Source organism: Monomorium pharaonis, chromosome 1 (genome assembly GCF_013373865.1).
Source record: "Monomorium pharaonis isolate MP-MQ-018 chromosome 1, ASM1337386v2, whole genome shotgun sequence".
NCBI classification, from domain to species: Eukaryota; Metazoa; Arthropoda; class Insecta; order Hymenoptera; family Formicidae; genus Monomorium; species Monomorium pharaonis.
The window spans coordinates 19520158-19536683 of record NC_050467.1 but is presented as its reverse complement, the minus strand read 5'-3'; the positions used below and the strand labels follow the sequence as shown (position 1 = coordinate 19536683).

At 32.8% G+C, this 16526-nt stretch overlaps 1 protein-coding gene across 2 annotated transcripts in view; it reads left to right on the top strand.

The window, feature by feature from the left end:
• Window positions 1-16526, top strand: part of LOC105833563 (leishmanolysin-like peptidase) — a 265922-nt gene that overhangs the window by 238595 nt on the left and 10801 nt on the right. For both annotated transcript variants that reach the window (XM_036287491.1, XM_036287497.1), the window contains one exon: window positions 15030-15141. In XM_036287491.1, coding sequence (XP_036143384.1) covers window positions 15030-15141 — 112 coding nt within the window. The remainder of the gene's footprint in view (window positions 1-15029; window positions 15142-16526) is intronic.

The window sequence follows — 16526 nt, the reverse complement described above, 5'->3', positions numbered from 1 at the left end:
ATTTGTACAGTCTTTTTCGGAGAATATCCATGCATATATTAAAGAGAAGTTATTATCTTTCTCTTTCCTCTCTAATACTCGGAAATAAATTAGTATGTATGAAAAACTTTTTTCCAATAAGGAACAAATATCCATTTTCGAAGCTGACATGAAAACAGCATGTCGTTCATATTCATGTCCACTGTTTTTAATCGGACTTGTCGTGCATAGAACATCAAGCTTTCTGGTTTTACCATGATCACAGGCAACATTAAGGGTATGAAAATCATACGAGATATCATATACCGCGTCGCACAAGAGTATTTTCAATCCTGCATCATGGATTGCGTTTCATGAAAACGGGGGACATAAAAACGCATGCGAAATGAGAAATCAAAGCTTACTGAAAATATTGCAAAAGGGGAAAAATAAAGCATAATGATCGAAGGTCATTACTTTCCACTTATTTTAGGACTGATTTATTTTTATTACCTTTCAGATGTTAATATATAAAGTTTGTGTTTGAAATTACTAAAGAATACTTTCAAATAGTAAATATCTTTTAAAAACACATGTTTTATTAAATTTCTGTCCGAACAGAAGTTTAAAATTTTAAATTGTATTTCAATGTTGAATTTAAAATGAAACGCGAACGAGTTTACTGTGTATTATAAATACACTAGAACAACAAATGATAAAGCATTTGTTTAATCATGAAAATTAAAAACACTGCGATAAAACTTTTTGAATTTTTAAATTGGCGATTATTTATGTAATAATGGCGTGATACCAATACTTAATGTGCTATTCAATTAGCTTCTCTTTACATCTAATTATTTATGTTCAGACATTTCCTGTAGTTGTCCAATAATTAATAAGGTGTAATTTATTGCCGTATAAAAACGAATAAGGTCTAATATTTTTAAATCTCTTAATGTGTGCTTTTTCAAGTTGCAATGTGTACTTTATATGACATGATGCGTGACACTAATCCGGTTTTACAAGTAAGCGCAATGTATCGATGTGCCCGCACCCTGCTCGATCCGTGCCATATGTATTCCATGTTATCCGCTCAACAAGCATGATCTATCTCTGCTAAAGACAGATAGATTAGAGCAGAGAGAGAGAGAGAGAGAGAGAGAGAGAGAGAGAGAGGAGAGAGAGAGAAAGAGAGAGATAAAGCGCAGAAGTGAGGCAAAGAAAGAGAGAGATAGCGAGATGCATTAATTCTGAGCTGCGAGACGAGCAGTTCCTGACATTAGTTACCGACATTCGGATCGGTCCCCGTTATTAATCTTAATCTCGATACTATGAGACTGTGCAGACTATTCGTTACCGGAGAACGGACGAACGTGACATTTTCTCCCGCGCCAATCCGTATCGTGATATCGATCTCGTACAGCCACCACCCGCGTCCTTTACCTCTTCCTTTTTGGATCTTTCGTACTTTGAGGACTAACCACCACCACTGCTGCCGGTATCACCACCATCACCACCACCACCACCATCACCATCACCTCCGAATGACGAAGAAGAACGAGCTTGTTGCGACGGCGCACTTGAAAAAAAAGGGACCAAAAGAAAGATACTGGCCGTACCGGTGCAAAAAGACTAGAACAAGGTGTGCCGTGAGAAGGAAAAATCTCATCGAGACAAAGGGATGAACGCGGATAGAGAAGAAAGACCGTCTCAAGAAAATAACGGATTATAACAACGAAAATACCAGATTTAAAGTCATTATTCTTGAAAGATGATCAATGTACCACGGTCTATATTGTGTAAATACGCGAAAGATACTTCGAAATTGCATCGTGAAAATCAGAGTCTTTTCTTTAGAACCAGAAGCAAGCAACAACAGAAAGAATCAAGCGGATGTTGCATAATAAAAGCAGCATACTGATCTAAAAGTGCGCCTAATAAAAATGTACAATAAAAGCAAATAGATAGGATCAAGGTGGAAAACCCACTTTTAAATTTAAAATTCATGGAAATTATAATGACTGGATAACGGTAACTATCTTTTAGCGATCGGAAAAGTTACTTAAGTAACTTGAAGTGAACGGAAGTGAATCGCGAACGAGATTTCAATTTAAAACCGGTAGATATTCATTTTCATTTATCCTTGTAATATTCTTGTAAAAAAATATAGCTAATTTAAGAATTTATCGAAGGATTATTTAGCGTTCGTTTAAGACATTTAAAAAAACGAAAGAAAAAAGATCCTGCTTTCTATCAAATATCAAAATTTAATAGTGTTGTGCAGTGCAAAATGTTATCTACTTTTAAATAAAATATATGCCACACATACATTTGCCTAATATGTCATTAGTAAAAAAGCGAATAGATACACCACTTTCTACTTCTATTCACATTATTTTGCAAATTATTATAAAGCAATTATAAGTAAAGTTACTTTGAAAATAGTTGGCTTCGTTTTTTTTTATATTTTATTTTTGTGACGAAATGTAATATGAATGAAAATCATAAAATTATTTTTCAAATTATAGGAATACTTAGATTTATATAATAATTATTACATTATATTTTTTATTTTACCATGTTTATTATTGCTAACAAAAGCTTACAAAAAGTAACTGAACAATGGCTGTGTCAATATTCGAATAACCTCTTCGCGAATTATTGTACATATAGACGTGTTTATTTCGTACATGTAACTCATGTTACAGACATCATTCAAGCGTTATGCAGTAATCGGATAAAGCACATTGTGCAAAACGTTATTTTTGATAGCTTTGCGGTTAGATACAGTAGATCGTTTCAAACGCGCCGTACTAAAATACCTGTTACGATTCCTGTTATGGCAAAAATTACCACACGCTGTGAGCTTTACGATCTTCCATATGGAGAAGATTATAATGTCACGAGAGCGAGATACGAGATTATAACGTACGATGAGCTTTCAAAATTTGTGGTTACACTTTAGTTGATGGACATTTTACTGCGGCAAAGTGTGACTATACATGCATTATTGCACTCTCAAAACGGTTACGGATAAGATTATAGTTACTTTATCACGAATATTATTCTTTTCTAAATATATCAAGTAACTCGAGTTAACAGAAGTGAATAAAAAATAATAAGACGACAGACAGAAATGGATAATTGTTATGAACTATTGAATATAATCCTTTTTATAAGGATTGAAAGTGCATTGAATTAAATTAAATTATTTCTTAACTAAACTATTTTTTAACCGTCTAGACATTTCGTAAAGTAATCATAAACTGTGATATAGCTGATAAAGCTCAGATATGTAACTGATATTCAATTTCCTGGTTTTAAACATTCTTGTAATAATGTTTTATCGTCGAATAGTAATAACTTATTGTTAGTCAGCTTTTTACAAAGAACATTCCTTAATTTCAGATATATAGGCAACAAGAAAATTATTAAAGAAAATGTAACATTAAAAAAACAATTAGAAATAAACATAATTGATATATGCATAAGTCTATATGCTGTTTTTTCACGAACAAAATTTTATCATCACTCGTGGTGTCACGAAGTGATAAAGTCCACTGACTAATGGGAGCAGTGGTCGCATTATCGTGGTTGTACCACCAGCGAGAGTCCATTTCGGAAATAAAATCAGCGGGGGTCCGAAAATGGTGACATACTCCGTGAACCTAACAGCTGCTGCCGGATAGTGAGCAAAAATAGGACACAATAGAAGATATAGAGACATATAACGAAACTTCTTTGATACCCAAATAACGTAATATGTGAGATCGAATCCTTTTTTTTCTTCTCTTAATCTTTTTCTGAATAAGAATACTAGTATTTAAAATGGAAAGTTTGTATAATAAAAAATTTCCTTTGAAAATATAATTATAATTCAGTATCATATCAATAATTAATTGTACACGTGTTCTTGAACATGTGCAGATAGGTATCCTTAGAGCATAAATTCATTGGAGGGGATATTCGTGCAACTTGTATATTTTCGTGTCTGATCGTGTACGCATCCATACTTTTTCCTACAAAACAAGTATCCGTGACGAATTCACACGCATAGGTACGCCCTTACAATTTCCGGAGCACGTGGGGATCTTTGTAAAAATTCACGAAATTCCACACCACGTTCAGTATCGGCCGGGTACTCTAAAATCCATTACGAGAACGCGCGGCGCAAGCGCTCCGTTACGCCGCGACTAGTGAGTGCCCGTTCAAACTTTTAATCGGATCGTTTCTCGGCGTTTATTTTTGTTCCGTCTCCGACTCGTTCCCGTCGTCGTTGTTTCTGCCCATCGTTCTCACCTTTCACCGCTAAATCGCTCTTCCCTTGCGAACGTCCCCTGCCAATTCACTGGAGTTGAGAGGAACCGAGCCTGAACTCTCTTTCCTCGCATGAATGGCATGAGACGACGGATGAAATTGTTGGAAGAAGCAAAAGCTCGCGCTTTGGTGAATTGTCGAAGAAGCTTTGTCGTTGCATCGTGTAATCTAATACAATTCTCCATTCGCTACGCCAGTTTTGAGACTACGATCGAGATTCCTTCATTAAAATGTATTCCATTCTCCAGTAGAAACAATGTATTCATCGTGATATATAAAAACACGTATGGTTATCTGCGATATGTTTCTTTTTGAATAATCATTAAACACAATGGTCTTTAACAATTGAAAGTTTTGCTTCAATAACTGTAGTGAGGTGTTCCAAAAAAATATGTATACCCATCAAAACTGGAAAATATATTTCAATATGAAAATGTCTATGTTTCTGGATTTTTAATTATAAGTTGATAAGTATTCAATTTTTTAAATATATTGAAATTATTTAATATTATGATCTCTCTCTCTCTCTCTCTCTCTCTCTCTCTCTCTCTCTCTCTCTCTCTCTCTCTCTCTCTCTCTCTCTCCTCTCTCTCTTTCTTCATATATCTTTCTCATAAAATCAAGATTTATTTCCAAACTCAATCAGTCACGACCACTTCGATTTCACAGAAGCTCAGTATATGCATTCAATAAAATGGCTGTGCAACCGTGGCTTCAGCATAGAACGACAACGTGTTCGAACGGCCTATGGCACGGTTTCTCTTCTACGCCATACGGTTTTCCTTTATCAACCTCGGCAGATCCAATAGGGATTACGGGAGACTGGATGGGATAGCGCCACGGGATAGGATAGGATACCATCTCTTGCAGGATTTCCGGGGATCCTCTTCCTTCGATTCATAAATATCCCCCGGCTATAATACCCCGCTGAAAAGGCTCCCGTGAGTATCTACGCGATACTCGCTATCGGTACAAGCTCCCGGCACCGTTGATGCAGCCCTCCGCTCTCGCGAATCCATTATTCGTAACAGACGAGCGCGAAATTTACTTTCGCGTTGTGTTTCGATAACAATGATCTCCTTCTGTGCAACGTTTCAAAAAAATTGAGGATTTGACGCGGTCAGCCATAGTAACATTTTAAATAACTCCAAATCTGCTCTGATTATTGTTATGCAGAATAAAATTATCTATTGTAGTTTCTTATTGAGAATGGATTTTTAATTTGTTATTAATTAAGTAAACATTAAATGAATATTACGAATTTAATCAATTCAAATTTTCAAAATTCTTCTTTGTGTTAAAATACATAATTTTATATCTGTATATCGCAATGAAAATGAGCAATAAAACGTTTTCATGTATTGCTCCTTAAGCACAAATAAGTTCTAGATTGATCGAACTCGTTGGTAGAATCCCTTCAAGGGGAAGCGGCAAGTAATATGGAAACTTTGCTTTCGCCTTGCGTCTCAGTAGGGTGGCAAAGTTCTTGGAAAATGTTACGGTAGACAAGTTTTTATCTCCCTTGGAAAGTTACGCCATAAGCAGCCGATATCCATTCGTAGAATTCCTATTAAAAGGTGTTCCGCAAGCAAAAGTTAATATTTTCATCCGCGGGATTTTATGGCAAGCACGTAACTCGCTAAATTAATTTTTGACTTATCGAATAATGAAGTATCATCAAGTTACTACTAACTTACAGATAAATAACGAGCCTCTTATTATTAATATCACAATGTGGTTTTATACAAGCTAATTAGCAGAAAAATATCAAAAGTTAATGCCGGCAAAGATAAATTTAGCAATCTATCAAAAAGACTTAAGAATAGCCTCAGCTAAGTTTTATGAAACTCCTTCAAAAGGATTTTGTACGCCCTATAAATGTCATTCTTGCTTTCACATTTTCTAAGACGTTCGCGCCAGAGAAAACAATGTACTATTGTCCCCCGGGAAAGGGGAGCTCTTTAATATCAGCTAATTAACGAAATACTATGTATTCGGTCTCCCTACCACGACACGATCTTTTTTTAAAGTGCGCCTGTGTGACGTCGCTACATGAAAGAGCTTTTTTCGTTGGTACCTCGACATTGCACGAAAATTAATTATTAGCCGCTGGCAGCTTTGAAAAATATTCTTAGCGTCGGCTACAGTAAGTACGCGGTATCAAAAGGTTACAGGTTACAAAGGTAATTAGTGAACTTCGAGTGCGTTAACAGATCACATTGTAATTGGATCTCCGTCATCTCCCGCGCTTGAATCACTTTGATTATTCGTTCATAATGACTTTTTTACTGCAAACTTCTATATTGATTGGCAGTTTATATCAAGCGTCTGAGAATGTTTTTTAATTAATACGAATGAATTTTGCGTATTAATTGTGAAACTTACTTTATATTCCAATAATACTTATTATTTATTGAAGCGAATAAATATTAATATAATCTTTTCAAAGAGCATTTTAAGTTTTCTTAATAAAATGTTCTCATATCCATTGTGAATATATGTAAATAAATTATTTTATAATGATACGGATTTTATTATAAAATTAACAAATAATACATATATTTCATTTTATTTTACTTTATTTCTGCTGCTCTCTTTTTCAAAAGACTTAGATATCTGAGCTCGTATTTGAAATTCACGCAATTTATTTGAAAATGAATGAAAACATTTTGAGGATGTTATATGTACCTCATCTACACGTGTCTACAAATAATTACATCAAAGAAGCATAATTATGTCGAAGGGGACCAATTTTCCATCTATTCTCCGAGCTCATATGCTGGCAGCGTCACGTCCCCACTGTTCATAACGCGAAGCACGACGCGGTAGAAACGAGAAACGAGAAACGCAGGCTACTGAAAAGGGATAATGTATAGGATAAGGTATATCGCTCTAATTAACGTCAGCGCTCTTAACTTTAGCTGCAAACATGATGACTCATTAACATTATCTACTTATTGCGGGTTTTTATACAGTACATCAACAGACACATACATAAAAAAGTTTTAACGTAAGAGCTTTAAATAGATAATGAAGTATGTAAAACAAAACGGAATGAAAAATGACATCTTGCATCGATCTTTAAAATTGCAGTATATCTAACAGAAATATGAAGCTTTTAATTGATACCGCGGCTATATAAATTGGTTTTAATTAAAAAATTATGTATAGGAGAGAGAGAAGAAAGATCTCCAATACTATCATACCCTCGACTTTATTTTTGTGAATAGTAATTTTAAATTAAAAAAATTAAAAAAGAACCGAAAACATTAATGTAAACTAGAAAGTGTGTGTGTGAATGTGCGTATGGTGTGTATAATTTTTGCACTGAATAAACTATTGCGATGGACGCGTATATATTTGAATAATATGTATTTTAGATCTAATATGCAGTTAAGAAATTTAAAATAAATGTGTAACTTTTAAATGTGATTTTATTGATGAATTTAAATCAATATATGTAGAAAATAGACTATTTGGTATTTAATTTGCGCTCTCTAATTTTAATGAAGAAAATTCAGAAATAGGGTAAATTAGATATGATGGTCATACGGAGAAAATGGCCAATGGCGATAATTTCTCCAATAATTGCGAAATAATGTGTTCTTGTAATTATTTTCAAAGATAATCGATATTTATTGTAGTTTATATCCGCATACTATTCGAAATAACAATATTGTGGACATTATCACGTTTTTACTTTTTACTGCCTACAAAGTTTTTCATATGTTTATTACAAAATTGTCACAACGTCGAATAAATTACAGTTAAACTGTCACAATTAACGTTAAACACATAACAAAGATATGTAAACTAATGTGTGATTATATCTTTTATTTCCTTTCCTATTTTTTTATAAATACTATCTTTCTTTCAGAGTTTGAGTAAAATAACCCATGACTTTTTAAATTTGATATATCATAAATATTTTTTTAGTGCGGATAATGAGCTAAATAGATATTAAAGTTATATAAATATTTATTATTAAAAATCATTAAAAATAAAATTAAACATGTGATAATATGTGGCAATGAAACTAAACGTGTAGAATTAAATGTTTTTGAAATTATTTTATAAATATTAAGTACATAATATATGTAAGGCCAACTACTACGATGTAATACTGCGATAATACATCTTTTCTCTAAAAGTTCTGAAAGATGGCCAATGTTTACGTTTCAATATTTTGATAATATAACATTTTTATTAAGCATTTTCTCTTTAATCGATAGTGTCGATAATGTTACATGCCTTAAGCTTCAGTAAAGTAATATACCTAATGCTATTAAAAAATAATAAAAATAAAAGTATGTTTTTTGCATTTTAAAAAACTATGGCCATCATACCCGAGTTTACCCTACAGCAATTCAGCAACATTCAATTTTATTGATTTTTGTATGTTTTATTATGTATTTGAAAAATACATTGTTACGTATTTATATTTTTTAATTTGTCTAAATATTAATTGCAATATTAAATAAATAAATACGTTTGATATATCTATGAACTTCTTTCATTACGATGCATTTTAGTATCTCCATTACAAAGAATAGTGAATCTTGGGCGAACAACAGACAACGTTTATTCTTGTGCATTTTCTTCAGTTCTTCTTTTATTCCAGCAACAAAGAGATTTCAAGTAGTTATTGCATTTAAATTGCGCCAGGAAACTCTTGGCGCCGATCTCACTAGTATCTCTTTATTTTCTGAGAATAATTGACAAAGTAAAAAGCATGGTAAATATGGAAACTTATTATGAAAGCGATCGACAATGCCTTTGTTTTTCACTTTTTTTCCATTTTTAATTTAATATTTCAATTTTGCCTGCTTGTTATCGAGAAAACTTCTGTCGTTTCAGTCAGAATGAGATAATTGACGAGTCGGCATTAATCTTCGTTTGAATGACTCTTTATTTATCTCATTTATCTCGGCTCTTTATCACCATCACCGGTAGCCATTCTATTACCCGTTACTCGCGACTACGAAATAAATTTCGAAACGTTTTTCAAATTAAACCTGTTACAAATTTAATCCTCATACGTTGGCAGGACTTTAGAAAATTGATAATGCGTTATTGGTTAGGTTAAGTTTATTCTACGTGGTCTTTGTGGTCAATGCTAACGCGAACTTTAGCTACCACAAGGTTAGAATTCGCCAACATTTGCGTAGTGGTAGGCTGATCGCGTATGAGAATACACCACTTGACCTGTAGGCCGCAGTAGTTTGCTTTGCTGTTGACTTCGGTCGAACATACTGCACGCTCGGTTATATCTACTCGTCAATGAAGGATCTGTACGCAAGTAGTATACCACTTCATATGTCAGACGGGTCGGGTGTGCCACTCAACTGCGATGACTACTCGCCGTTTTTGGAGAAGTTTCTCTCAAGTACTCTTCATCCTTAACTACTTCGCTACTTTACTCTATGTCTATGCAAAATTTACAAGTACATGCAGCAATGTTCCGCTATTTATATCGTTACATAGCCAATCTATAGCGAGTCTCAAGTATATGGTTACATTATTATGAGTTCGTATAAAATTTCTAGCCTCAGTCTCGTCTGTGAGATTCAAGTTAAAATCGCGAAGTACGTGCAGCAAAGTACATATAAGTTATTCATATCCAACCTTTTGAAAGATAGATTAATTAACGTAGACGTGATAACACGTAAAATTTATGAGAACATGACTGTAAGTCGATACAAAAGATTCGATAAATTCAAATATGAATTTAATTAAATTTTTACGAATAAAGGGTGACGCGGTTACACGTACACTAAAATAGCTTTAGAATTGCATTAAAATTCTTTGCTGCAGCAACGAAGGAGAATATAAGGTACTATTGTGGCTGAAAGGATGCAGGAAGAAGACGAATATAACGGATTTCCGTTCTCAAAGGAAAATGAGCATTCTCAGTTACATATATATGCATATAGAGTTTTACATATAACGCGCGCATATAAACTGCATAAGGCGCATAACGCCTTCTGCTTTTATCTCTCGGTATGTTCGCTACAAAGGACTGACTCGAGCGCTAAGTGAAGAACATTATCACTTGAATGCCGTGAGAGCTTGCGGTTGCGCGTTATAACAGTGTCAATGTATAAAACTTGTCATTTACTAAAAATTAAAATTAAATTTTATAACTTTTACATGTAATATATTCAGAGTAAATATACTAAATGATGAGTGCAAAAGTTTCTATAGGTTTTCAATAAATGTTTTTTTAATGCAATCGACCTGTTTAAACATTTAATTTATTAACAACTTCTTCTGTTGAAATTTACGAGTTTGTAAATTGCGTATATTGTCATCGTCAATATTAGAAAATTGTTCAGAGCATATTTTGTCTTTGAAATTAAAAATTTATTTAAATTTTGCGAACCATCTTCCGCAGGTTGAAATTTATACAACATTCTCTTTAAATCACAACGTTTTTTACGTATTTCAAATATTTGTTTCTTTTCAAAATACATTATTATGTACGTGAAATCTTTGTTCGCTCATTTTCACTTTTATTTAAAAAATATTATAAATTTAGTCAATTTTTTTCTAAACGATTAGGTTCTAAATTGACTTGTCTACCAATATAGTGGACATAAAAAACATCTATTGATTCAGTCAAAAATTGAAAATTTTTGCACTCACTCAATATATTTTATCATCTTGATTTTATCTCCGCATTACTAAATTTTTTTTGAAAAGTAAAAAAACAGTACTAATGCTTAGACATAGGTATATTTGAAATCAATATGCGTATGTCTCTGTACATCTGAAATTTGTGTGCTAATTTCTGGTTTGATTTTTTTCGTGCGACCACATGATAACTGTGAATCGTGCGGTTTTCACCAGCTGTTATACGTCTTCGGAGGAACCGAAGGATGTTGGGTTGGTGTCGGTACCCAACGAGCTCTTGGTAATGCAGAAAGCGTGTCACTGCAACAAATCCGTACTCACGGCATTACGTGTCCCGAGTAAGTGCAGCGGAGTGGTGCTTTCAAAGTGCTCGGGACTTCTTTAAGTTACCCGAATGATAAAGTTCTTTGGAAGTCACCATCAGCGTCTTCGTCCTTGCCATCATGCCGGAAAGTATTTCCGAATTTTGAAAATTTTGATATGAAAGAAAGATAATCCGAGGATTTTGTGCTTTTAACGTAGGAATTACGCGTTCGCGTCTGTTAAAATATTTGCAATCTGATATTTATATACTATAAAAATTATTCTTAACAAATTACAAAGTATTAATTTGGGAAAATTTCAGCGTTGATAAAATTTAAAAGTTCACAGATTGAAATGTTGTATGAAAGTTTTAATGTGTCATTTTTGAAGTAACGTTAAAGTTTTGCCGTATTTTGTTAAGTTCGATACTAATAATATTAATATTAATTTTTAGTAAACATACATGCATACATTTATATGAATTTTATGTATAATAATTGTATAATTATGATATGATTCGTGTGTCACCTGTATCGTATCCGTTTGCCAATGTAACGTATCGCTGATTACCGTAGCGGAGAAGATTTTCGCTTACTCATCGTTTGTACATATGTGTGTATTTAGATGGGATCGAACGTCATTTTGGTGGGATCAATCGTCATCCCAAAGGGATTAAGCGCTAACTCTATAAGCTTGCGCTTCCATGTTGGATTAAATTTGCACGTTAGGCAAATATGAGGCAAATTATTATGAAATAAATTGCTATCGCTTTGCGAACATGAAAAACAGAACACAATGCTTTAAATATATTTTTAATAAATAAATATTAGACATCATATGTCTTTATTATAAATGATTAAGTTTGTGTGTTGTGTTACAGATTTTATGTATAAATTAATAAGTTTTTATTATGAAAATTTTGAATAATTTTTTCCCGCGTTCGCGCTTTCTCTTTTATTGTACAAATATTTTTTCTATAAAAACTAAAATTAAAGCAGTTAAAAATAATTAAAAATTTTTAACGTTTTTCGAATTTGTAAAAAGTAGACTTTATAAACATTACAATTTTATTAAACTTTATTCAAAAAATTAAATGATAAATATACTTTATTTCGAAAAAACTTAATTTAAGAAAATTTTTTATTATAACTGGTATACGATTGAACTATCGATGTCTCGATATATTTAAAGAAAAAAATATGTCAAGATAAAAATAAATTTAATATTTTGTACACATTTTGCTGTTATAAACAAACATTCTGAAGTGTTTTACTTCTCCTGAGAAAAGAAAATGCGCGTAATTTTCACGAAAAACCTATAGCGATATCGAGCCGACTTTGCGAAGTCCCCGAAATTGCGAGATTCTATCTTGACAAGAATGTATCTCGCGTCGGCAATAGAGAAACGGTTTAAGTCGCACCTCCGTTTTCTCTGCGAGGATCTTGAACGGGGAAGGCACAAGAAAAAGAAGTAGCCGGAGGATACTCTTAACGGAACAGTAAATTGCTTGGAAACTGCTGTACTATTTACGGACAGCATTTCTTTCTATAGACTGCGTGGTCGATTTCGAAGCTCCGCATTACACGAGATCGAAATAGTAAATTCTAAGAAATTGAAGGACTTATACACCATATCATGATCAGGACACACAAAATATTTTCTCTGCGGATGATACATGTCAGATAGTTTTTCTGTAGGAGTTTTTCGAACAATTATATATGTTCCTATCTGATAATCTGAACATGGAATATCTCAAAAAATTGTTTTGCCTTATACAAATTAACTTGGCCAGAAATGTGATCCGATTAGCTTATACATTTAGCATACAGCCCTCCAAGCCATAGAGCTTAGATTTAAGTAATTAAAGTTTTTTTTCGGATTTGCACATAATGTGCCGGAAAGTTAATATCTTTTTCCCTTCGAATTGCGAATCTACGTCAGCGAGTTGCATGTTTTACATTACATCGCACTAATAATAGACATTTTTCTCATTATTGATGCGACATTAATTAATTCCCTCGGTCTTTCATCCAATTTGTAGTGATCAGTGTCACATAATATTGGACGTTGACATTATCCACATATTGTTCGGTGAAAATTAACCAGTCCGTTGATGACATCATATCTGGTTAATTCTCCCCCCTTCCCTCCTTTGACCTCTCTTATTATAGCTTGAAACATATATTGTGTATATTGTAACCATTTATAGTAAATTTAATATTTATGATATTTTCATGACTTTGATATTTTATTCGTAATGTTGTCAAAATGTAATTAATGCATCTCTTTCAACAAAAATATTAATTAAGAGAACAAAAGGTGTATGTATCCATAAATGTTATTTGTATAAAAATCGTTTTTAGATAATATACTATTCGTTATTCAATCGGACTTGCTATAAGTTGTGTATTATGTGTATGTGCTCTGCGTTCTCTATCGGAATTTATTAACTAATTTTTATTTTTTATAAAGAAATTTTACAAAGATCTACTGTTTCATTGGATGATACATATCGATCCTCCTTGCAATTTTGATCCAACATCAGTGAGAATGTCTTCTTATCAGAAACGTCGAACATGCTTGTGTCACGACGTTTATTTAGCGAAGTGCACCTTCTCTTTAGTGCTCACCTTTCCCTGGAGTCTTCTTTATCCTTGCTGGTAGCACCATCGTATCTGATATAGTTGGATCCACTTTTACCTTATAAAAGTATATATCGTCGATATCGTCCGGCGTCGATGGAACATCGTTGTCCTGCGATAGCCATTTCAGTTCCATCGGGATGTCCCGAAGCAACGTTACTGTCGTGCTTTGACTTTCGTCAGATAATACCACTCAAAAACGTGTACGCGAGAGTATACACTTCGGAAAAAGAGAAGAGCGTAAAGTCTGTAGTCAGCTTCATTGTAATACCACGTCAATATTATCATACTGTATTAATTTACATAGCACGTTTACACAGGAGCCAATTTCAAGTAGATTTTAATAGAATATTAATCTGAAGCTCTCATTTAAATACTTATTGGCATATATGAAAACGTTTTCACACACAGGCGCATCATTTAATTAAATTATGTATTTGACAATATGTATTTGAGAAATAATACGGATGTGAGAGAAGATTAAATATAACGTAAATTTTAATATCCGATGTGCATAATAGAAATACATCTGTAATTGTATTGATGTGTGTGTTACTACATTGCCGTTCATTTAAGTTAATCTTCTTCGAGTTAATCTGTTTTATATAACACCGATCACTGAATATCCTTTGCCCCTTTGTATTTAAAATGACTTCACTCTTTTTTTTATTCTTTTCCGTTTTTATCCGACTCTCTCAGATGCTTTTCCCTTAAGTGACGGCTAATCATTTCGCGCAAGTTCCTGAAGTATTCAATAGAAAGTAAAAATAAAATTGTATTTCGCTTGTAAATCTTGATAGCTATTTTCCCTTTCGGAACGAGATTTACGGACGAGTAGTCTATGTAAACACAATATGAAACATCTTTGCTGAACGTGTATTGAAATTTACTCTACATAATTCTTATGGGAATTTATTGAAATTTCTGTATTTACATATTTGCGGAATAAATATTCCGCAAGAATTCAAATTAATTCATATCAAGAATTTATATTAAATAATATTGAACAATTTTGGCACGCGTGTGTTGAATCTAACATTTTTTATAATTTAATTCCGAGAAACTTTATTTCCATGAGCAATTTCCGGTGCGCTTGCGGAAACGCGATATTTTACAATCTAATTCTGACGAGCTTTATTTCCGTGAATAATTTCCGGCATTTCGGTATGCTTGCAGGAAATGCGAGAGTAGTCAAGTTTTCGTCAAGGACCACCACACACACTGTATAGATACTTGCCGTCCTGTTACTATGTGCGGTGAAGTACGCGTCCCGGAGGACCATCTTGACGTAAGTAATTACCCGATAAGTTCTCTAAGCTGAGTTAAACCGTGCAATAAATATCGAAGCCAGTCAAAGGAGTAACGAATACATCGAGCATTGGCATTGATATTTGGGCATTTGAGAATCACATGGTGAAATTGACAACTTACTTGCTCGTTATGATGTAAAATAATCAAATGTTTGCGATTATGTTTACAAAACTTTATTTTGTAAATTAATTGTAAATAAGTATTTCAGTATAGAATTTGAATTATATTGTTTCGATATATTTATGTTGAAAATTACAAGAAATAACTGTTTAATTTACTTAAAATTTTATTAAAATAATTAATTAAAAATTTGTTTAATGAATCTTTAATTTATAGAAACATAACGAATATGTATTTTGAAATATTTTGTATTTTATGCTCTCTATATCTACCTATTCATTTATTTATATGTGTGTGTATAGAAAACAAATGAAAAATTAATGAAATATACCATGATTTATTTTATTTGTATTAAATGATAGATGAGCAGTAATAATTCAATTAAATATTACATTTAACAACAAAAAATGTCAAAATTAGTTTAATATATCTGAAATAAATTCTGATGTATTAAAGAATTGAACATTTTTATTATTGATCGTTCGATGTACAGCGTTAATACAACAAACATATACAGCTTTAAATGCTTTTTCAATAAAGAATTTTTGATATTAGATGACATTATTGAAATTTATTATCATTATCTTCAGAATAAGTCTTTGATTTACTAAATTTATAATTACCCAAATTTTATGATAAAATATTACGACGATGTACATTGCCTATGGTCTTTGTTAATAATTATAATTACTATGATTGAATCTATTCGTATATAATTATCCACAAATATTAATTGCAAGCGTATTGCATAATACATGTAGCAAAATTTGATTGAGAGAAATTTGGTTCTTTTGAAAGATAACACTATAATTTCGCGATAGATAGGAGGATCTTTATATTTTCATGTAGATCGCGTATATTCGAAATAAGAGATATGATATTTTTTTGATGCTTTATCTTGATCGATTACTGGGACTCATACTGAGGGGATGTGCTTTAACGATAGCAGCTTGGAAATGAGAGGCACTAATTGATGAGTAGCCCTGAGAGGCGAATTGGTGTCGGATAACTTATTAAGGCGAGGGCGTCATCACCCTTGTTGACGGTATTCGCTGATGGCGTAAAATTATTTACCTCCTCGCCTAAGGTGTCTTGACGGTAATGCGATTCCGCTCCGGTTCGTCAGCATTAATGTTTTTGGGTACTTCATCATTTACAGGATGCAATCTTCCTTACAGTATTTTGCGTGTCTGACTCTCATTACGATAAGCAAGGTTGCCTGTAACTTCATTTTACGTTGAT